The 14839-nt window shown below is 63.9% G+C and overlaps 1 protein-coding gene across 3 annotated transcripts in view; it reads left to right on the top strand.

Annotated features, from left to right (window-relative positions):
• The window catches only part of ADAMTSL2 (ADAMTS like 2), a 31858-nt gene extending 19032 nt beyond the window's left edge, over nucleotides 1-12826 (top strand). For 2 of the 3 annotated variants that reach the window (XM_047700867.1, XM_047700868.1), the window contains exons 12-19: nucleotides 3173-3270; nucleotides 6705-6831; nucleotides 7615-7828; nucleotides 7917-8072; nucleotides 8561-8731; nucleotides 9111-9287; nucleotides 11202-11346; nucleotides 12186-12826. In XM_047700867.1, the coding sequence (XP_047556823.1) occupies nucleotides 3173-3270; nucleotides 6705-6831; nucleotides 7615-7828; nucleotides 7917-8072; nucleotides 8561-8731; nucleotides 9111-9287; nucleotides 11202-11346; nucleotides 12186-12304 (1207 nt within the window). In that variant the 3' untranslated portion in view covers nucleotides 12305-12826. The remainder of the gene's footprint in view (nucleotides 1-3172; nucleotides 3271-6704; nucleotides 6832-7614; nucleotides 7829-7916; nucleotides 8073-8560; nucleotides 8732-9110; nucleotides 9288-11201; nucleotides 11347-12185) is intronic. The other variant, XM_047700869.1, reaches the window with a different exon arrangement.
• The last annotated feature ends 2013 nt before the right edge of the window (nucleotides 12827-14839 follow it).

Below are 14839 nucleotides of genomic sequence, written 5' to 3'. Positions count from 1 at the left end.
GCCCAGGGACCCGCAAGCTTGCAGGGTATGGGGCCTGGGGGCACGTGGGACCCAGCGGCAGGGGGGCGGCAAGCTTTGCTTCCAGGTGCACGTCGAGTCTGAGAGCGGGGTCCATCGGCAAAGGGCTGGTGTTCACCGCGAGCCAGCACTTGTGGGGACCCAGCCGGTTCCTGAAGCCTCCGAGCCTGGTCTCCACATCTTTGGCTGCCCTCTTGTCAGCTCCAGGCCTGCCCGGAGGGTGACAGTCTATCCCCAGGGGAAGCCCCGGATGAGGACTCGGGAAACAGAACCAGCAGTAGTGAGCGGAACCTCCAGGGTGGGGTCAGGGTCCTTGTAGGCGCCCGAGAAGGTTGGCGTCCCTCTCTGAACGGCCTTATCGGGGCGGCACAGAGGCCCGGCTGCCTCCTGTGGCTACCGTGCTGAGAAAGCTCAGGAAGGAGCATCGGGGGCCCCGGCCACCATCCCAACTTCCTGTGTGACTCAGGCATGTCTCCCATCCACTCCCAGCTTCAGTTTCCGCATCCCCGAGTGCGGGGCTAGGAGGACGCCCCAGGGCCTGCCAGTCGGGCAGCCCGGGATTCCCAGGCCAGATCACGAACACACGAGCTTTTGGGTCCTTAAGCCACGTAGACAGTGTCTCCCCTGCCCCAAACCCAGATGACTATTCCCCATTCCCCCGCCCCGGGGGCCTCCTGGGCCATAGGGATCGATACAAATGATTGTGGCCACTCGGACAGCCTGGGCCGGTCGCAGTCAGACCTGGGGAGATGGGGCAGCGCCGGCCCCAGCTGTTGCCCATCGAAGGATGCTGCGGCTTGGAGACCAAAGATGGTTTTTGGAGATAAAGGGCCCAGGGAGGCCGTGGGGAAACCAGCAAACAGCGCCGGCCGCACGCTGTCCAAACACAGGAAGTCGCGTCTGCTCCGAGAGGCCGAAATCAAAGGGGCAGCTCAGAAAGGAAAGGTTATTTTCATCTCTGCAGAGCAGCCGCAAACAATCAAGGGAGGCCCCTGGTCACCAGGAGCAGATGCTGGGAACCAGCACGCGGGGACAGAGGCTCCCCTCCCCCACCCAGCCCTGGAGCGGGAAGAAGGGTACCAGCTTGCTGGTTCCTTTGTAAACAAGAGACTGGGCCACTGTCTGAGCGAGTCTGGCCGAGGGGGGCACTCTCTTCCTTCCAAAAGGAGGCAGGAGAGGCGTGGGTGGCGCAGAGATCCTGGGGGTGTTTTCCTCCTGGGGCGTTCGCGCCTTCCAAGAACAGAGGCTGGCAGGCGGCGCTGAGGTGCTGGGCACGGGTGGACCGGGTTTTCTAGAGGGGCTCTGGCGGCCTGATGTGGGCCGTGGGAGAGAGAAGCGTGGGCAGCCCCTCCAGAAATACAATTTGTGTTTCAGCCCCGAAGGGTTATTTCGAACCCGGCTGCGCGCTCTCTCGCTCACGCTCTCTCTCTCTCTCTTGCTCTCGCTCTCAGGAATGAGTCACGCAGCCTGCTGGCTAAGGAGTGTGTAATTAGTTGAAGATGGTACAGCTTCCCCATGGGTGGGGTGGTGGGCACGGGTGGGATCTTTTCATCTCTTTTGTTCTCGGGGAGAATTTAAAGTCACGGAAGGGGGGTTACCCAGGGAGCCAGGTTCCAGTCCTCCCAGCCAGGCACTGGGAGGGGGGCTCCCTGACCCTTCCTCCCCAGGAGGCCTTCTGCAGGGCAGCTGGGGCTCTCTTCCAGGTTTCTGTGGGTCCCTTGCTCTGAGATGACAAGGTCTTAGGTGGGTGGGGGCCCAAGCATTTCTTCTCACTCTTAAGGAGGTGGGGAGGAGGTCCTCCCCACCCCACCCTGCGGTCTATGAGACGGAAGGGCTGGCTGTTGGCTGTGAAGCCACCAGGTGAGGGGCTCGGTGGCTTTAGTGACTCTCAAACCGGCCACCAGGTCACGGTCTGCCCTGGCTTTCTCCTCCTCGGCCCTCCACCCCTCTCCCCCACCCTGGGTTACGAGGTAGCAGTCACCTCAGTCCTTAAGGTCGTGGGAGATTTTCCCCTGGTTCTCAGAGCGAAATGTGCCTTCAGGGCCACGTTCCCCGAGAGTGGACCATGGGGCTGGTCCACACAGCAAACACCGCAAGCGGAGCGAGCTCCCAGTTGAATCCAAACCACTGTCTCGGTCACAGAGGGGACGGGCAAGCCCTTCAGAGCGTGCGCCCCGGAACCTGTACTGAACTCGGCCACCGAGGGAGCCGCAGGTCCCCAGGAAGGGACCTGGGAACGTGCCCACATGGACACCTCGTGGAAGGGTGGGAGCTCGGGGCAGTCGTCAGCCGGCCCCTATGGGCGTGAAGGGCAGTGGCGCGGGGCACCAGAGCAGTGTCCGGTGTGCAAGCGGCACCCTACATCCCCTTCTGGGGGCCGCCTTCCAGCACCAGTGGCCACACCTCGGAGCCGAGGCTGGGGCGCTGCTTCCCTCCTTCCCGGCTGAGTCCAAACCCGGCCTGCACGCCGGATACGGAGGCTGGGCCCCAGCACACCAGCTGGTTCAAAGGAGCAAACAGTCCTAACAATAGCTGGCTTCAGCCGCCCGGGCTCTGGCCAAGAGTCATAGCTGGTCGCTGGCGCGGCCCCAGCTTCCCTGCACAACGGCCATCGCAGACCTGGGCAGGGGCGTCTGGAGGGGATGGGCCACTCCCCTGTCTGCCGCTGGGCTTTGCTGTTTTGATCCTGGGAGGCCGAATGGCTAGTGTCCCCGTCCAAGCTGCGTCCTGGCTTAGAGAATTCCGGCACGTTCTCAGCATGGAAGGGGCCTTCCGTGTCCCTTGTGGGGGAGTCGAAAGCAGTCCGCTTGCTCGTGCTGGGAGGCGACAGTGGGAAGCCAGCACGTGTGTGGGGAGCGGCGGCCATGTGGGTGAGCCCCGAACTCGCCACCAGCCTGGAGCCTGGGCCGCTGCCGTGCTGTGTGCCTGGACGGCCCCAGGCGAGGACAGAGAGAGGCGAACATCTGCTCCGTCCCAAAACGTGCCTCCCTGCGGTGCTTCCTCCTGTCCCCTGTTCTGAAAAGCAGACGGGCTGACTCTGACAATGTAGACTCTGCCCGGGGCCAGGTCAGGCTCCCTATTCCCTGAGGGCACGGCCTGGGGGCCCAGAGCCCCTCCGGGAGTGCTCATGCCCTTCTCTGCATCTCCCTTTCAGGACCAGGCCCAAGGCGCGCAAGCAGGGCGTGAGCCCAGCGGACATGTACCGGTGGAAGCTCTCGTCGCACGAGCCCTGCAGTGCCACCTGTGCCACAGGTACGGGCCGCCAGAAGGGCCGCACGCGCTCAGCCTGCCTGCACGGGGGTGGGGTGGGGTGGGGTGGGGGGAAGCTGCAGGTGCCCCCGCCCCAGGGAGCTTATCTCCTGATTTCCTGATGGGACGGCATTTTGAGGGGACAGGAGTCGGCGTCCTCCTGCTCCCAGGGGCCGCACCAGACCACAGTCCAGCCTGGCCTCTTGGGGGTCGCGCCGGCTGCCCCCTACACACCATTGTCTGCCGTTCCTTGTATGGCATTTTGTTAGGGCGGACGTCCTTTTGGTTGAAAGTTAGACTGCCCAAGTGGTGAGGATTTTACTTCTGTTCATAGCAATTTAGGAAGGGGAGCTCGACCCACGGGGGACGGGAGCAGAGTCTAGGACCTTGTCAGGGGAGCAGGTGGGAGGGGAACAGAGACCCACCCCCACCCCCCACCCCCGCCTTGGTCGCTCCTAGACAGACAGACACATGTGGTTAGTTAGGAAGTGTCGAGCTGAGGTTCGGACCCGCGTCTGTCTGCCCACACGGCTGGCCACCTCCGCGTTGGGATGCTGACGGCAGCCACCGGGGACCTGGGCTCCCCTCCCCGGGGGCTGCTGCATGTTCAGAGTCAGACCCAGGGCCCGCACCCGTGGGAAGCATTGCAGGGAGACCCCGAGGGCCACCTCGCCCACACCTGTGACTTCGTGTTTGGGTCAACACCCAGGGCTGATGCTCAAAGTGTGTGATGCCCCCAACCCTGTACCATGCCCCCACATTGGTCCCTGCCATCTCTGGCCTGCGGGGGGGATGAGGCAGGCCGCTGGTGGACCCTGGGCAGTGGGTGGTCGGGGCGGGCCCACATGTGCCTCCTGCAGCCCTAGTTGGCGTAGGAGATGCCCGGGGGAGGAGCTCCGCACATGGGCACCGCCTCCACGACAGCCACCCTCTGCTCCCCCACCGTGAGAGCCTCCTCAACGGGCTGACCCAAGGGGGCTGGGCACGCGGGGGCGGGGAGTCTGGTTTGCCAGAGGCTGTCTTGGCAGTGCACAGACTGGGTCGGACAGAGCCCCCCAGTCTCCCCGGGACGTTGCGGGTGTCCTGACACTCTGTGTCTGGGAGCCTCTTGTTTTCCTCCCAGATGCAGGGCTCCCTGGGGAGCTGACAGCACTTGAGATGTGGTGGGGGACCCAGTGCCTGGCTCTGGGCGGAAGACAGTCCCCGCAAGGACACAGAGCCACTTTTCCTGGGTCACAGAGTCGCCAGTCTGGGGGACGGGCTGGCTCTGCCTCTTGTGAACCAAGGGACACAGAAGGGTGAAAGGAGAAAGGAAGCGAGACAGACAGACTGGACTCTGCTCTAGGAAGCTCTCTCCTTTACCTGAGGCTGGCCAGGAGCGAAATGAACAGCCCTGGTAGGGGGTGAGCTCCCCATCACCACGAAGGCACCCAGCTCGGCCCAGGAGGCACGAGGCAGAAATGGCCGAGTTGGGTTCCTGCTGAATAGCCCCCCGGCCACCACCTCTTGTACACGCTACCGAATTCGAAGCTTGTGACTCCGGCCAGCTACTCTGGAAATCCCATTCTGTAGGGTGCCGAGGCCGGGCCAGGTGGTAGTGGGGTCACACGCCTTCTGTGCGGTATCACAGGCACACAGCAGGGGCCCCTTGGCACCTCCGGGGTAAGGGCTGGGGGTAGTGGGGCCGGTGGGCCCTGAGCCCCGACCCCTGCCTGTGCAGCACACCCATCTGTGTTTCACGCGCCCAGGCTCCCTGCTCGCTTTTGCTTAAAGGGAAGGCCCCGTGAATGAAGAGGTTTGAAAAGTGCTCAAGACGGATGTGACGAAGAAAACTGGTACCTCGACTCTCCCAGCCTCTCGGGGAGGTTCCCAACTTGGGGATGACCATGCTGAGGCCTGGAGAGTCCCATAGTGTTCCTGCGACCCCGCCGTGATGAAGGAGACAAGGAGTGGGTCCTGAACCCCAGTCCCTTTTGCTCCAGACCTGCCGTGTTCCCAGTCAGTGGTGAGGTCTGAATGGATAATCAGGCACTTGGCAAGGGTCTGCAAGTCCCCAGCCCTGGACCTCCCTGGGCCCCCGAGCTGGTGTCTCCAAGGCCTGGAACACTACCAAGCAGACTTGGCCAGGAAGGGCCCCCCCCACCCCCCCCCACCGGCCCCCAAGAGAGGACAAAAGACGACACAGCCCAGTGCTGGCCCCGAGGAGCTAGTGATTGTAACCTGGCTCGTCCTTTACGGAAAAAAGAAAAAAAAAAAAAATACCCTTGTAGGCTGCTTCCCAGGCAGGTTCGTTCCATCCAGGCCTGGGGCTTGGAGAGACGGCGGCTTTCAGACACGCGCCGCCGGCAAGGGAGGGCTGGGGCTCTCCATCAATGGGGAAGTTGATTTCCTCCTGGGGGACCGGCAGCCCCATTGAGGAGGACTCCGTTATCTCCGTCAGGGAGGTTGGGTCTCCCCATCTCTCTCTCTCTCTCACCCACACACCAGCAGCAACAATCCCCAACCCCACCCGGCCTTCACCGACCCTCTCCAGTCTCCCTGTGTCATCCTGCTTCCTTCGCAGGGACGCAGCTGCTGCTCAGTGAGTGTGGCCCAGGCGTCCTCACAGTGCCCTCGGCAGGGCTGCAGGGGCAAGAGGACCAGAGGAGGGATGGGGGTTGGGGGAGGGTCAAAGAACTAAGAGTATCAGGCAAGAGCTGGCCCGCCACACACTGTCCCCCGATGGGACTTACGGAGTGCTGGGGCGCCACGGAGTGTGAACACACAACACACATAGTAGTGACTAGAGAAAGTTCCAGAGAGTCGGCTAAGGATTCCGATGTGCCACAGGAGGGCAGGGAGAGTCCGAAGATTGACTGTAACACCTGGGGGGCAGCTAGACGGGGCTGGAACGATGCGAGTTTCAAACACGGCCGCCCGCCTGCCCACCCACCCATCCTGCCATTTCCTCACCAAAGTGTCTGTCCCTCCACCCACGTCCGTCCACATCCATCCGTCCATCTACCCGCCACCTGTCTGTCCATCCCTCCACAGCCATCCACCCACCCGTCTACCTACCCACCCTCCCCTTGATGGGGCTGGGGAGCTGCTAAAGGAGTGAAAATCAGTCACACCTGGCTGCATTTGCCTCTGTACCGGTAAAGGGCCGGTTTGAGCCCAGGGTTTGTGACAAACGAAGTGGATGCCCACTCTGAGCTGGATGGCGCAGGGGTGGGGGGTGCGATGAGGGATCAGACCCTGAGGCACGGGCGCAGAGAGTTCAGGTCCAGGAAGCTGTATTGACTGGGCTCTGCTGCTGTTCTAGAAGCCAGTTATCCCCAGTGCGAGCCCGGGGACCTCTGAGAGGTCAGGTGACCTGTCTGTGCTCACGGGGCCCACCCGCTGGTCTCCAAGGGACTTGCCTGGGGCTCACGGGCCCCTCCTGTGTCCTGAACCAGGGGTCATGTCGACCTACGCTATGTGTGTGCGCTACGACGGCATAGAGGTGGACGACAGCTACTGTGATGCCCTCACCCGTCCCGAGCCTGTCCAGGAGTTCTGCGCTGGGAGGGAGTGCCAGCCCAGGTACCTGCCACCCAGCGCCCTGGGCGGGGGTGTGGGGGCAGCTGGGGGGCGGCTCTACCTCAGCCCGAGGAGCAGCAGGAATTAGCTAGCATCCTGCCCGCCCCCCCACGGGCTTCGTGGGCGGGGGACTGGGGTAGGTGTGTAAAGCTGGTCTGTCCTGTCCCACGCTGCAGCACGAAGGGCCAGAGGCTGGGCCCTAAGCACGTTCTCTTCCCAGTCGTGACCATGATGGGGTCCCCAAGGAGCCCAAGGCCACACACCTCTCCTCCCCCAGCTTGCCACATCCGGGCCCTCTGCCTCCTGCATATCTGCTCCCTTCTGAGAAGCTGGCTCTGCGCCTGGGGCCTGCCCTTGCCCCCGGGAGCCCCACGCGGGGCAGCACAGGGCTCAGGGACACTGAAGCATGACCTCGCATAGAAGCAGGGAGGGCACCTTGGGCGGAAGCAACAGTGTAAGCCATAGAACGAGGCCAGGACACGGGTCCTGAAGTGGCTGGAAAGCCAGGGCTCGTGGGGAGGGCGGGGCGGGGAGGCAGGTGGAGGCCACGTGGGCTGCTAGGCAGGCTGGCTGCGCGCAGGCTCAGGGCACAGGACCCCACGCCCGACCTTGGGGGACTCCCGGGGGGCTCAGGGCCTCCACCCTGGGGCCTCACCGGCTCCCTGGGTGGCTCAGCCCGTGTGCCTGTGGACGCAGTCGGGGTACATTCTCCCGGGCCAGGGGTTGCACGGGGTTCCCGCCGCAGGGAGGGAGGGGGGTCTCTGAAGGCGGCCCCTCCCGAGGCAGGTGGGAGACCAGCAGCTGGAGCGAGTGCTCGCGCACCTGCGGCGAGGGCTACCAGTTCCGCATCGTGCGCTGCTGGAAGATGCTGTCCCCCGGCTTCGACAGCTCCGTGTACAGTGACCTGTGCGAGGCGGCCGAGGCCGTGCGGCCCGAGGAGCGCAAGACGTGCCGCAACCCGGCGTGCGGGCCGCAGTGGGAGATGTCCGAGTGGTCCGAGGTGAGCGCGTGCGCGGCCGAGCGGGTCCGTGCGCCCAGGGGCCGCGCACGGGGCCGCCCTGACCCCGCGCTCCCGCGCCTGCTCGCAGTGCACCGCCAAGTGTGGGGAGCACAGCGTGGTGACCAGGGATATCCGCTGCTCAGAGGATGAGAAGCTGTGTGACCCCAACACCAGGCCCGTGGGGGAGAAGGACTGCACGGGCCCCCCCTGCGACCGCCAGTGGACTGTCTCCGACTGGGGCCCGGTGAGGGCAGGGCCCGGCTGGGGCGCGGTGGGGGGGGGCTGCCACCCCTGCCCAGGACAGTGGGTCCCCACTCCTCGCCCTGCGGCCCCTCAGTCTCCCTGTTTGTCTCGAGTAAGGACGTGGGGTTAGAACACCTAACCAGCCGCTCTCCCTGTTATTATGAGGAATCTAACCCTTTCTTGTGACCTCCCCGTCTGTCTGTCTCCGGGTCTCTTGTCTGTCACAGACACTCAGCTGCTCACTGGGGTCCCCTGTGGGTGCTGGGTACACGATGACCTTTTTAGGTATTTTAGGTGTGCTTTTCTGTGTCTGTTTTTCACCCAGCATGGAATATTTCTGTAATTAGAACAGAAAAATGTTATTTAAAAAGTGGTTGCCATGGCAACTGCTCCCTCCCCACACTGCTGCCCGGAGCCGGTCCTCTCTGGGACGCAGCAGGTGGGGGACTTGGGGAGGGCCCCGCCCCTAACCCCAGCCTCTCTCTACAGTGCAGCGGGAGCTGCGGCCACGGCCGAATGATCCGGCACGTGTACTGCAAGACCGGCGACGGCCGGGTGGTGCCAGAGTCACAGTGCCAGACGGAGACCAAGCCTCTGGCCATCCACCCCTGCGGGGACAGGAACTGCCCCGCCCACTGGCTGGCCCAGGACTGGGAGCGGGTGAGTGCCCCGGGCCAGCAGCCGTCTGTTCCCGTGACCACCTCGTCTGCCCACCAGCCGGCCAGTCACTGACTTGCCCTCTGGACCCCTGGTTCTCACCAAGCTACTGCGGGTGGGCCCACTATTAGCCACGTCCGCTTGGGACAAATGGTCACGCACCATTCTGTCTCAAAACAGTTGGTTTTCTGCACAATTGCTTTTGATCCAAAGTGTCTGGGGCCCGATGGTTTTCGACCAAAGAGCTCACCTGTCTGCCAGGGACGCCTACGTTTCCAACTGGTCCTTACGGACCAGGCCATATGGCGTAGTCGAGTGTGCGATGTTCTGGTCCTCCTGGCCTCTGGCCTCTGACCCGGCCCCATCTGTCCCCTGGCCTCAGTGTAACACCACCTGTGGCCGAGGCGTGAAGAAGAGGCTGGTCTTGTGCATGGAGCTGGCCAACGGGAAGCCACAGACCCGCAGTGGCCCCGAGTGCGGGCTCGCCAAGAAGCCCCCCGAGGAGAGCACCTGCTTCGAGAGACCTTGCTTCAAGTGGTACACCAGCCCGTGGTCCGAGGTGAGCGCGCCGCCAGCCCCTCTGCGCTCTCGGGCCGGCCCTGAGTTCCGGTCCTGCCATAAGCGGCCCTCACTCATCCCTGCTGTGGTCTCCTCATGTGTCCTTAGTAATAACACCCCTCCTGGGCCCCCAGACCTCTCTCCACCTAGTGATCCTGTCCACTTTCAAGGGGTGGCAGAAAGGGAGGCCTGAGTGGTCTTTGAATGTCACTGGGGAGGGGGGAGAGAACGGGAGCCCCGGGGCCAGTGCCGCTGTGGCTAGGCCATGTGACCTGGGGTCTCCAGAGTCTCCGGCCTCAGTGTCCTCATGGGCACTCATACTGGGGGGAGCAAGGGGAACACGAGATGGACACTGCAGGGTGTCGTGTGGGACAGGGAGCCCTGGACACTCGGCTGTGATGTTCTGCTGTGTGCCTCGACATACACACCCCAGGCTTCCATGGTCTTGGTCGCTAGGACATTGGAGGCCAAATGCCCAACTCTTAGAGTTCAAGGTGAAGATCTGGGGAGTGTGTAAGACAGGGTGAGTCTGGGGGTTCCATGAGTGCTGCTCCCCCACGTGGGCTCAGGGTTCCCAGTGGAAAGACTTAAGGTGACACCAGTCTTGCCCCACATGGGACCTCTGCCTCCTACAGCACGCAAGCTCGTTCAAGAGCAAACTGCGCCCATTCATCCACTTTGCGTGGCCCACAGAAGGACCCACCTGGGGAGAAGGAAAGGGGCTGAGGGTGGGGGTCAAGGTCCCACCCTCCCCTCCCACCCAGCCTGGCTGGGAGGGGAGGGTGGGGAGGGCATCAGGTGTGGCTGAGGGGCTGGTGAGGGAAGAGCCAGCTTCAGAAGACAGGGCGGCTGCGGAGGTGGGCCCGGGGCCTCCCAGGTGTGAGTGGTGTGCTGGGGGTTGGGTGCCAAGACTTGGAAGTGAGGGGAGCCACAAAGAGGGAGCAGGTTCCCCCAAAATGGGCTGAGAGCTCGGCGGGGACATCCCCGTATTGCCCTATTGATGATGTATGGGTGCGGGGTGACTGACGCAGACCGACCGCGGTGGGCGTGTGGACCTCTGGCGTCTTGTCCTTGCGGCCGCCCCCCCTGGGACGCGGGGTCCCTAAGTGTTTACTCCTCCCAGCGGTCCTTCCTCTCCAGTCCCCGCCGGGCAGAGGGTGCCCTCTGGGGCACAGTCAGAGGCTCCTCAGGGTACCCACCTGCAGTGGGCGGTCCTCTGTGCCAGTGCCAATCTGACCTCCTCTTGCCCCTGACTCTGGGAGTGGGCCGGTGGTCCTCTTTGCTGAGTCTAAATCAGTTAAGTGGAGTGGGTCCAGGGCTGGGGCCTTCCCCCACCTTGGACCCCTTAGGGAACCGAAGGCTCAGGTCCCAGATGTGCCTGGGTGATGTGGGGTCACCCAAGCTGGGGAAGCAAGAGGGATCCACCTCCTGTCGGGTCTTGGCAGGAGGCCGGCGGGGCATCTGGGGTCAGCAGATGTCCCTGGTGTTCGGGGTAGCTCAGCGGGGTTTTCCAAGGGGAACATCTGGACGGGGGAGCCGCGGGTGGGAGTGGCGATTTTGGAAGATGGGTTTAATTGGCCCACGACAAACACAATTATTTTACTGGAGTGGAAACCAGTGTTCTCCATCAGCCATGGCCCCGTGAGTCTGGAGAGTTCCAATCCACGGGCCCCGGGAAAGCTGAAACTGAAGGACCCACCCAGGGACAGTGAGGAGGGGGTGGCACGACTTCATGGTGCAAATGGTGAAGCTGAGCAGTCCTGGGTGGAGATGAGTGTCAGGCTTTGTGACCCTCACCCAGGCCGGCCCGCTTCGACTCAGCAGCCTGGGGGGAGGGGTGGGCTCCCTCTTTGGCCAGAAGCCCTGTCTTGCCAGGTGGGGAGGGGGGCTTAGGTCATGCTTTCCCTCTCATCAGTGCACCAAGACCTGTGGTGTGGGCGTGCGGATGCGAGACGTGAAATGCTACCAGGGGACAGACATCGTCCGGGGCTGCGACCCGCTGGTGAAGCCCATCGGCAGGCAGGCCTGTGACCTGCAGCCTTGCCCTACGGAGCCCCCAGGTGAGAAGGGGGAGGCCGACAAAGGTGGGCAGAGCCAGAGGCCGAGGTGAGCAGGTGTCAGCCGAGGCGCCAGAAGGATTCAGTGGTTTAGTGGCTATGACGGCAAGTCCTATGGGGAAACAAGGCTCCACCCCCCCACCCCCCGCTGCAGAATGGCTGAGCCTGGCTGGGAGGTGAGGTGGGCAGGGCAGCTAGTGAGACCCGACTGGGCTCACGGGAGCCGTGCGAAGACGGGCATCTGGCTTCAGAAGGTGGGGCCGGCTGTGGGCGAGGTCCCCCAATCCAGGATGACTTGGCCTGAACAGGGCGCTCAGCTCAGGGGCCGGGCGCAGGAGGCTGGCGGGTGCGGGCTGACGTGGGGCTTGAGTGCCTGGAAGAGGGGCTGGGTGCTGGGCTCCGCGGGGGCACCCGGGAAGGTGATGAGTGGCTTCGTGCCTGCTCAGCAGAGGGGACGCCTGTGTGCCTGTGGGCCTCCTGGGAAGTGAAGTCAAGGAGTCCTCCAGACCTGGCTCTGGGCATTGCCCTTCCCGTGCACAGATCAAACCCCTGGGGGAATACTGGGCCATCCTGGGGAGCTGGGAGCAGGGGCAGGAGAGGGCCGGCAGAGGAGCGGTGCTCAAGGGCCCGAGGCGGGCTGGGGGGCCCCACTGCCCCTGCACCTGGGATAATGGGAGGTAGGGGCCACCTGACCCCGGGTGCTCTGCTGCCTGGACCACCTGCGAGGAGCCCCAGCTCCCGCAGATGGGGAGACAAGGTGGGGGTCCGGTCCTGTTGAGTTCTCAGCCCTCGGCCGCCTCTGATGCCCTCCTCTCCTCCCCCACACCGTGTCCCTCCCCCAGATGACAGCTGCCAGGACCAGCCAGGCACCAACTGTGCCCTGGCCATCAAGGTGAACCTCTGTGGCCACTGGTACTACAGCAAGGCGTGCTGCCGCTCCTGCAGACCCCCGCACTCCTAGGCCCTGTGCCGCCTCTCAGACACCCGAGCGCCCCGCCCCTGGGGGCCCCCCATGGACACCCTTCCCAAGGGCGCCGGGCTGTGAAGACCAGCCACTGAGCCTCTGCTCTCCCCCTGGGGATGGAGAGCACCCCAGCAGAGCCGCCCCTGCCTGGGAAGGCATTCTTGGAGCGACGAGGACGGTGTGTTTGTGGTTCCCACCCCCCAGCACCCGGCCTGGCACCCAGCCCCACCGGAGGAGCCTGGGAACGTCCTCTCCCCCCGCGGGGCTACGCGGTCGAGGAGGGCTGGGGCGGTCAGGGGGTCCAGAGGCCACCTCGGACCCGGATCCCGTCTAGGCGAGCTCCTTCCAGAGGAATCGTAGCTCGCAACTAGCATCCACTTGCCTCGTTACACGAAGCTATCGCGCACGAGGGACCCACTGCACTTTACGCCCCGGGAGGAGGCACTGTTTCTCACGCTAGGGTATGGTCGTCCATCAGTACTCCTGTATGTCAATAAAGTGGTCGTATTTATGGCGGCATTGCGGGCTCCTGGTGGCTCCGGCAGGAGGGGTGGGGTGGAGTCGGGCTCGGAGAGCCGGGCCTTCCAGCCCGTCCAGCTAGCGAGTTCCGGAAGGTTTGCTGAGGCCGCGGGGAGAGCTGCGGCATCTCCCTGGAGAGGGGCCCGTCACGGGCAAGCAGACAGAGGTGGGGCCCCTGTGGGGGTGAGGGGGACGGGGAGCATCAGGACTCTGATGTACTCAGAACCGAGCCAGTCTCATGCCCACTCACTGGTGTGGAAGCTGGGGACGGGGCTCGGGGGGCTGGAGGGATTGCGTGTCCTGAACCTCGGGAGAAAAGGCCCCACCTCCGGGTGTGTGTAGGGAAATCAGGCAGGTGGGGCACTCAGGAATGCCCTCCGTCGCTACCATTTCTGGACCTCGTAGAAGGGCTACTTAATCTGGACTTGGCGAGGGAGGAGGGGCCCCAGGAGGGCTTCCTGGAGGAGGTGATATTTAGGCCAGTCTGGCGATAGGAGTCCTTCCCCTGGATGAAGGGGTGGGGAAGGGCGTGCAGAAGAAGAAGCAGTGAGCACAAAGCTTGCGGGGGGAGGGAGGCCATGGAGAAGATGCTGAAAGCAACTTGCTCTGGCTTCGGTGGAGGGAAGGAGGACCGGGGTGTCCACCCACCTCTGGATGTGAGAGGGCTGCAGGGCCCAGGAGGCTACAGGAATTGTCTCCTTCAGGGACAGGTGGCTTCCCTGGGATGCACGGCCTGCTGCTCCCCAAACCGGGGCCAGAGCAGGGTCACCGCACGGTGTTCAGGACGGCATTAGGGGGGCTGTTATGGGGGTGGTTGTTGAAGGCCACTGAGGTCGTGGGGTCCCCAGCTCAGTTCCTGGAGAGGTGGGTCACCTCAATCCAGGGGTCTAGGCCCCTGATGCACCCTGCTGCTGTGCCCCGTTGTCATCCTCTCCTCTCCCTCCCCCCACCTTGGCCCTTGGCCTGCCCCCCCTCCCCGCTTTCCAGCAACACGTGCACTCACTGTGGGTGGGGCTCTGTGTCACACGCGCCCTAAGAGCCCCGTGGATCGGGCATCGATCTCACCCCAGCGTGTTGCTGCTAGCACAGGCCCAGAGACCATCCAGCCCTTGTCCCAGGTGACCCAGCCCATCTCCTCCGCCCCGTGCTCCAGGATTTCAGAGTCTAGGCCAGTGGCTCCCAGCCGCGGCCCATAGACAGGATCGCCCTGGGAAACACCCTGAGACGCGGCGTGCTATGGCTGATCCTCCTGGATGGGAGAGGACAGGCCGACTCCGTCCTGCACGGGGCTGCACGCCACGCCTTCCCAGGAAGTGCCCGGAGGGCTCTGGGCTGGCCTGGAGTCCCGGGGGACTGAAGGCGCGGCGGCAGCGCAGTGGTGCTGGAGATGACTTTTATTGGTTTTCGCTTTTCCCAGGGAGCACCTGCTCCCCGCAGGTCCCCGCAGTGTGGCTGCGTGAGCTCACACGGAGGGGTTCTTATCTCATTTCAAGAGGATCTATGAATCTACACAGAGACTAGAGACCAGAGAAGGAAACAGGAACCCGGAACAGGACCACCGCAGGGAGTGCCACCTCCCGGGGCTCGCCCCCCACCCCAGCCCACCCCCCAAGCAAATGCACAAAACAAAGTCATGGGGCCCCACAAAGGCGGGGAGCTCGGGCTTCGGGAAAGTCGGGGACGGATTCCACTGGTGTGTCCAGACTGAGGCAGGAGGAGAAAGGAAGAAGGAGAACTAATCCAGAAAGCTAAAGACGGTTCGGTCTTCCTCAGCTCTGCTCATGCCCGACCACTCCACCCTTCGGAGCCTCTGGCAAGAAGCAGCCGCTCAGGCCGCCCTGAGCCAGGGGCCCTCAAAGATCAGTTTGCCTTTTAGGAAGGGGCTTAATGGGGAGCTTGGCCTGTCTCCCTGGCAGACAGGGGTGACCCAACCCTGGGGGCTCCGTGGCGGGCCCCAAGAGGGCAGGGCGCTCTGAGGCCCTGCTGCAGAGCAGGAAAGGCTGCCTCTGGCTG

This window comes from Lutra lutra, chromosome 13 (genome assembly GCF_902655055.1).
Source record: "Lutra lutra chromosome 13, mLutLut1.2, whole genome shotgun sequence".
NCBI classification, from domain to species: Eukaryota; Metazoa; Chordata; class Mammalia; order Carnivora; family Mustelidae; genus Lutra; species Lutra lutra.
This window is presented reverse-complemented; position numbering and strand designations above follow the sequence as displayed.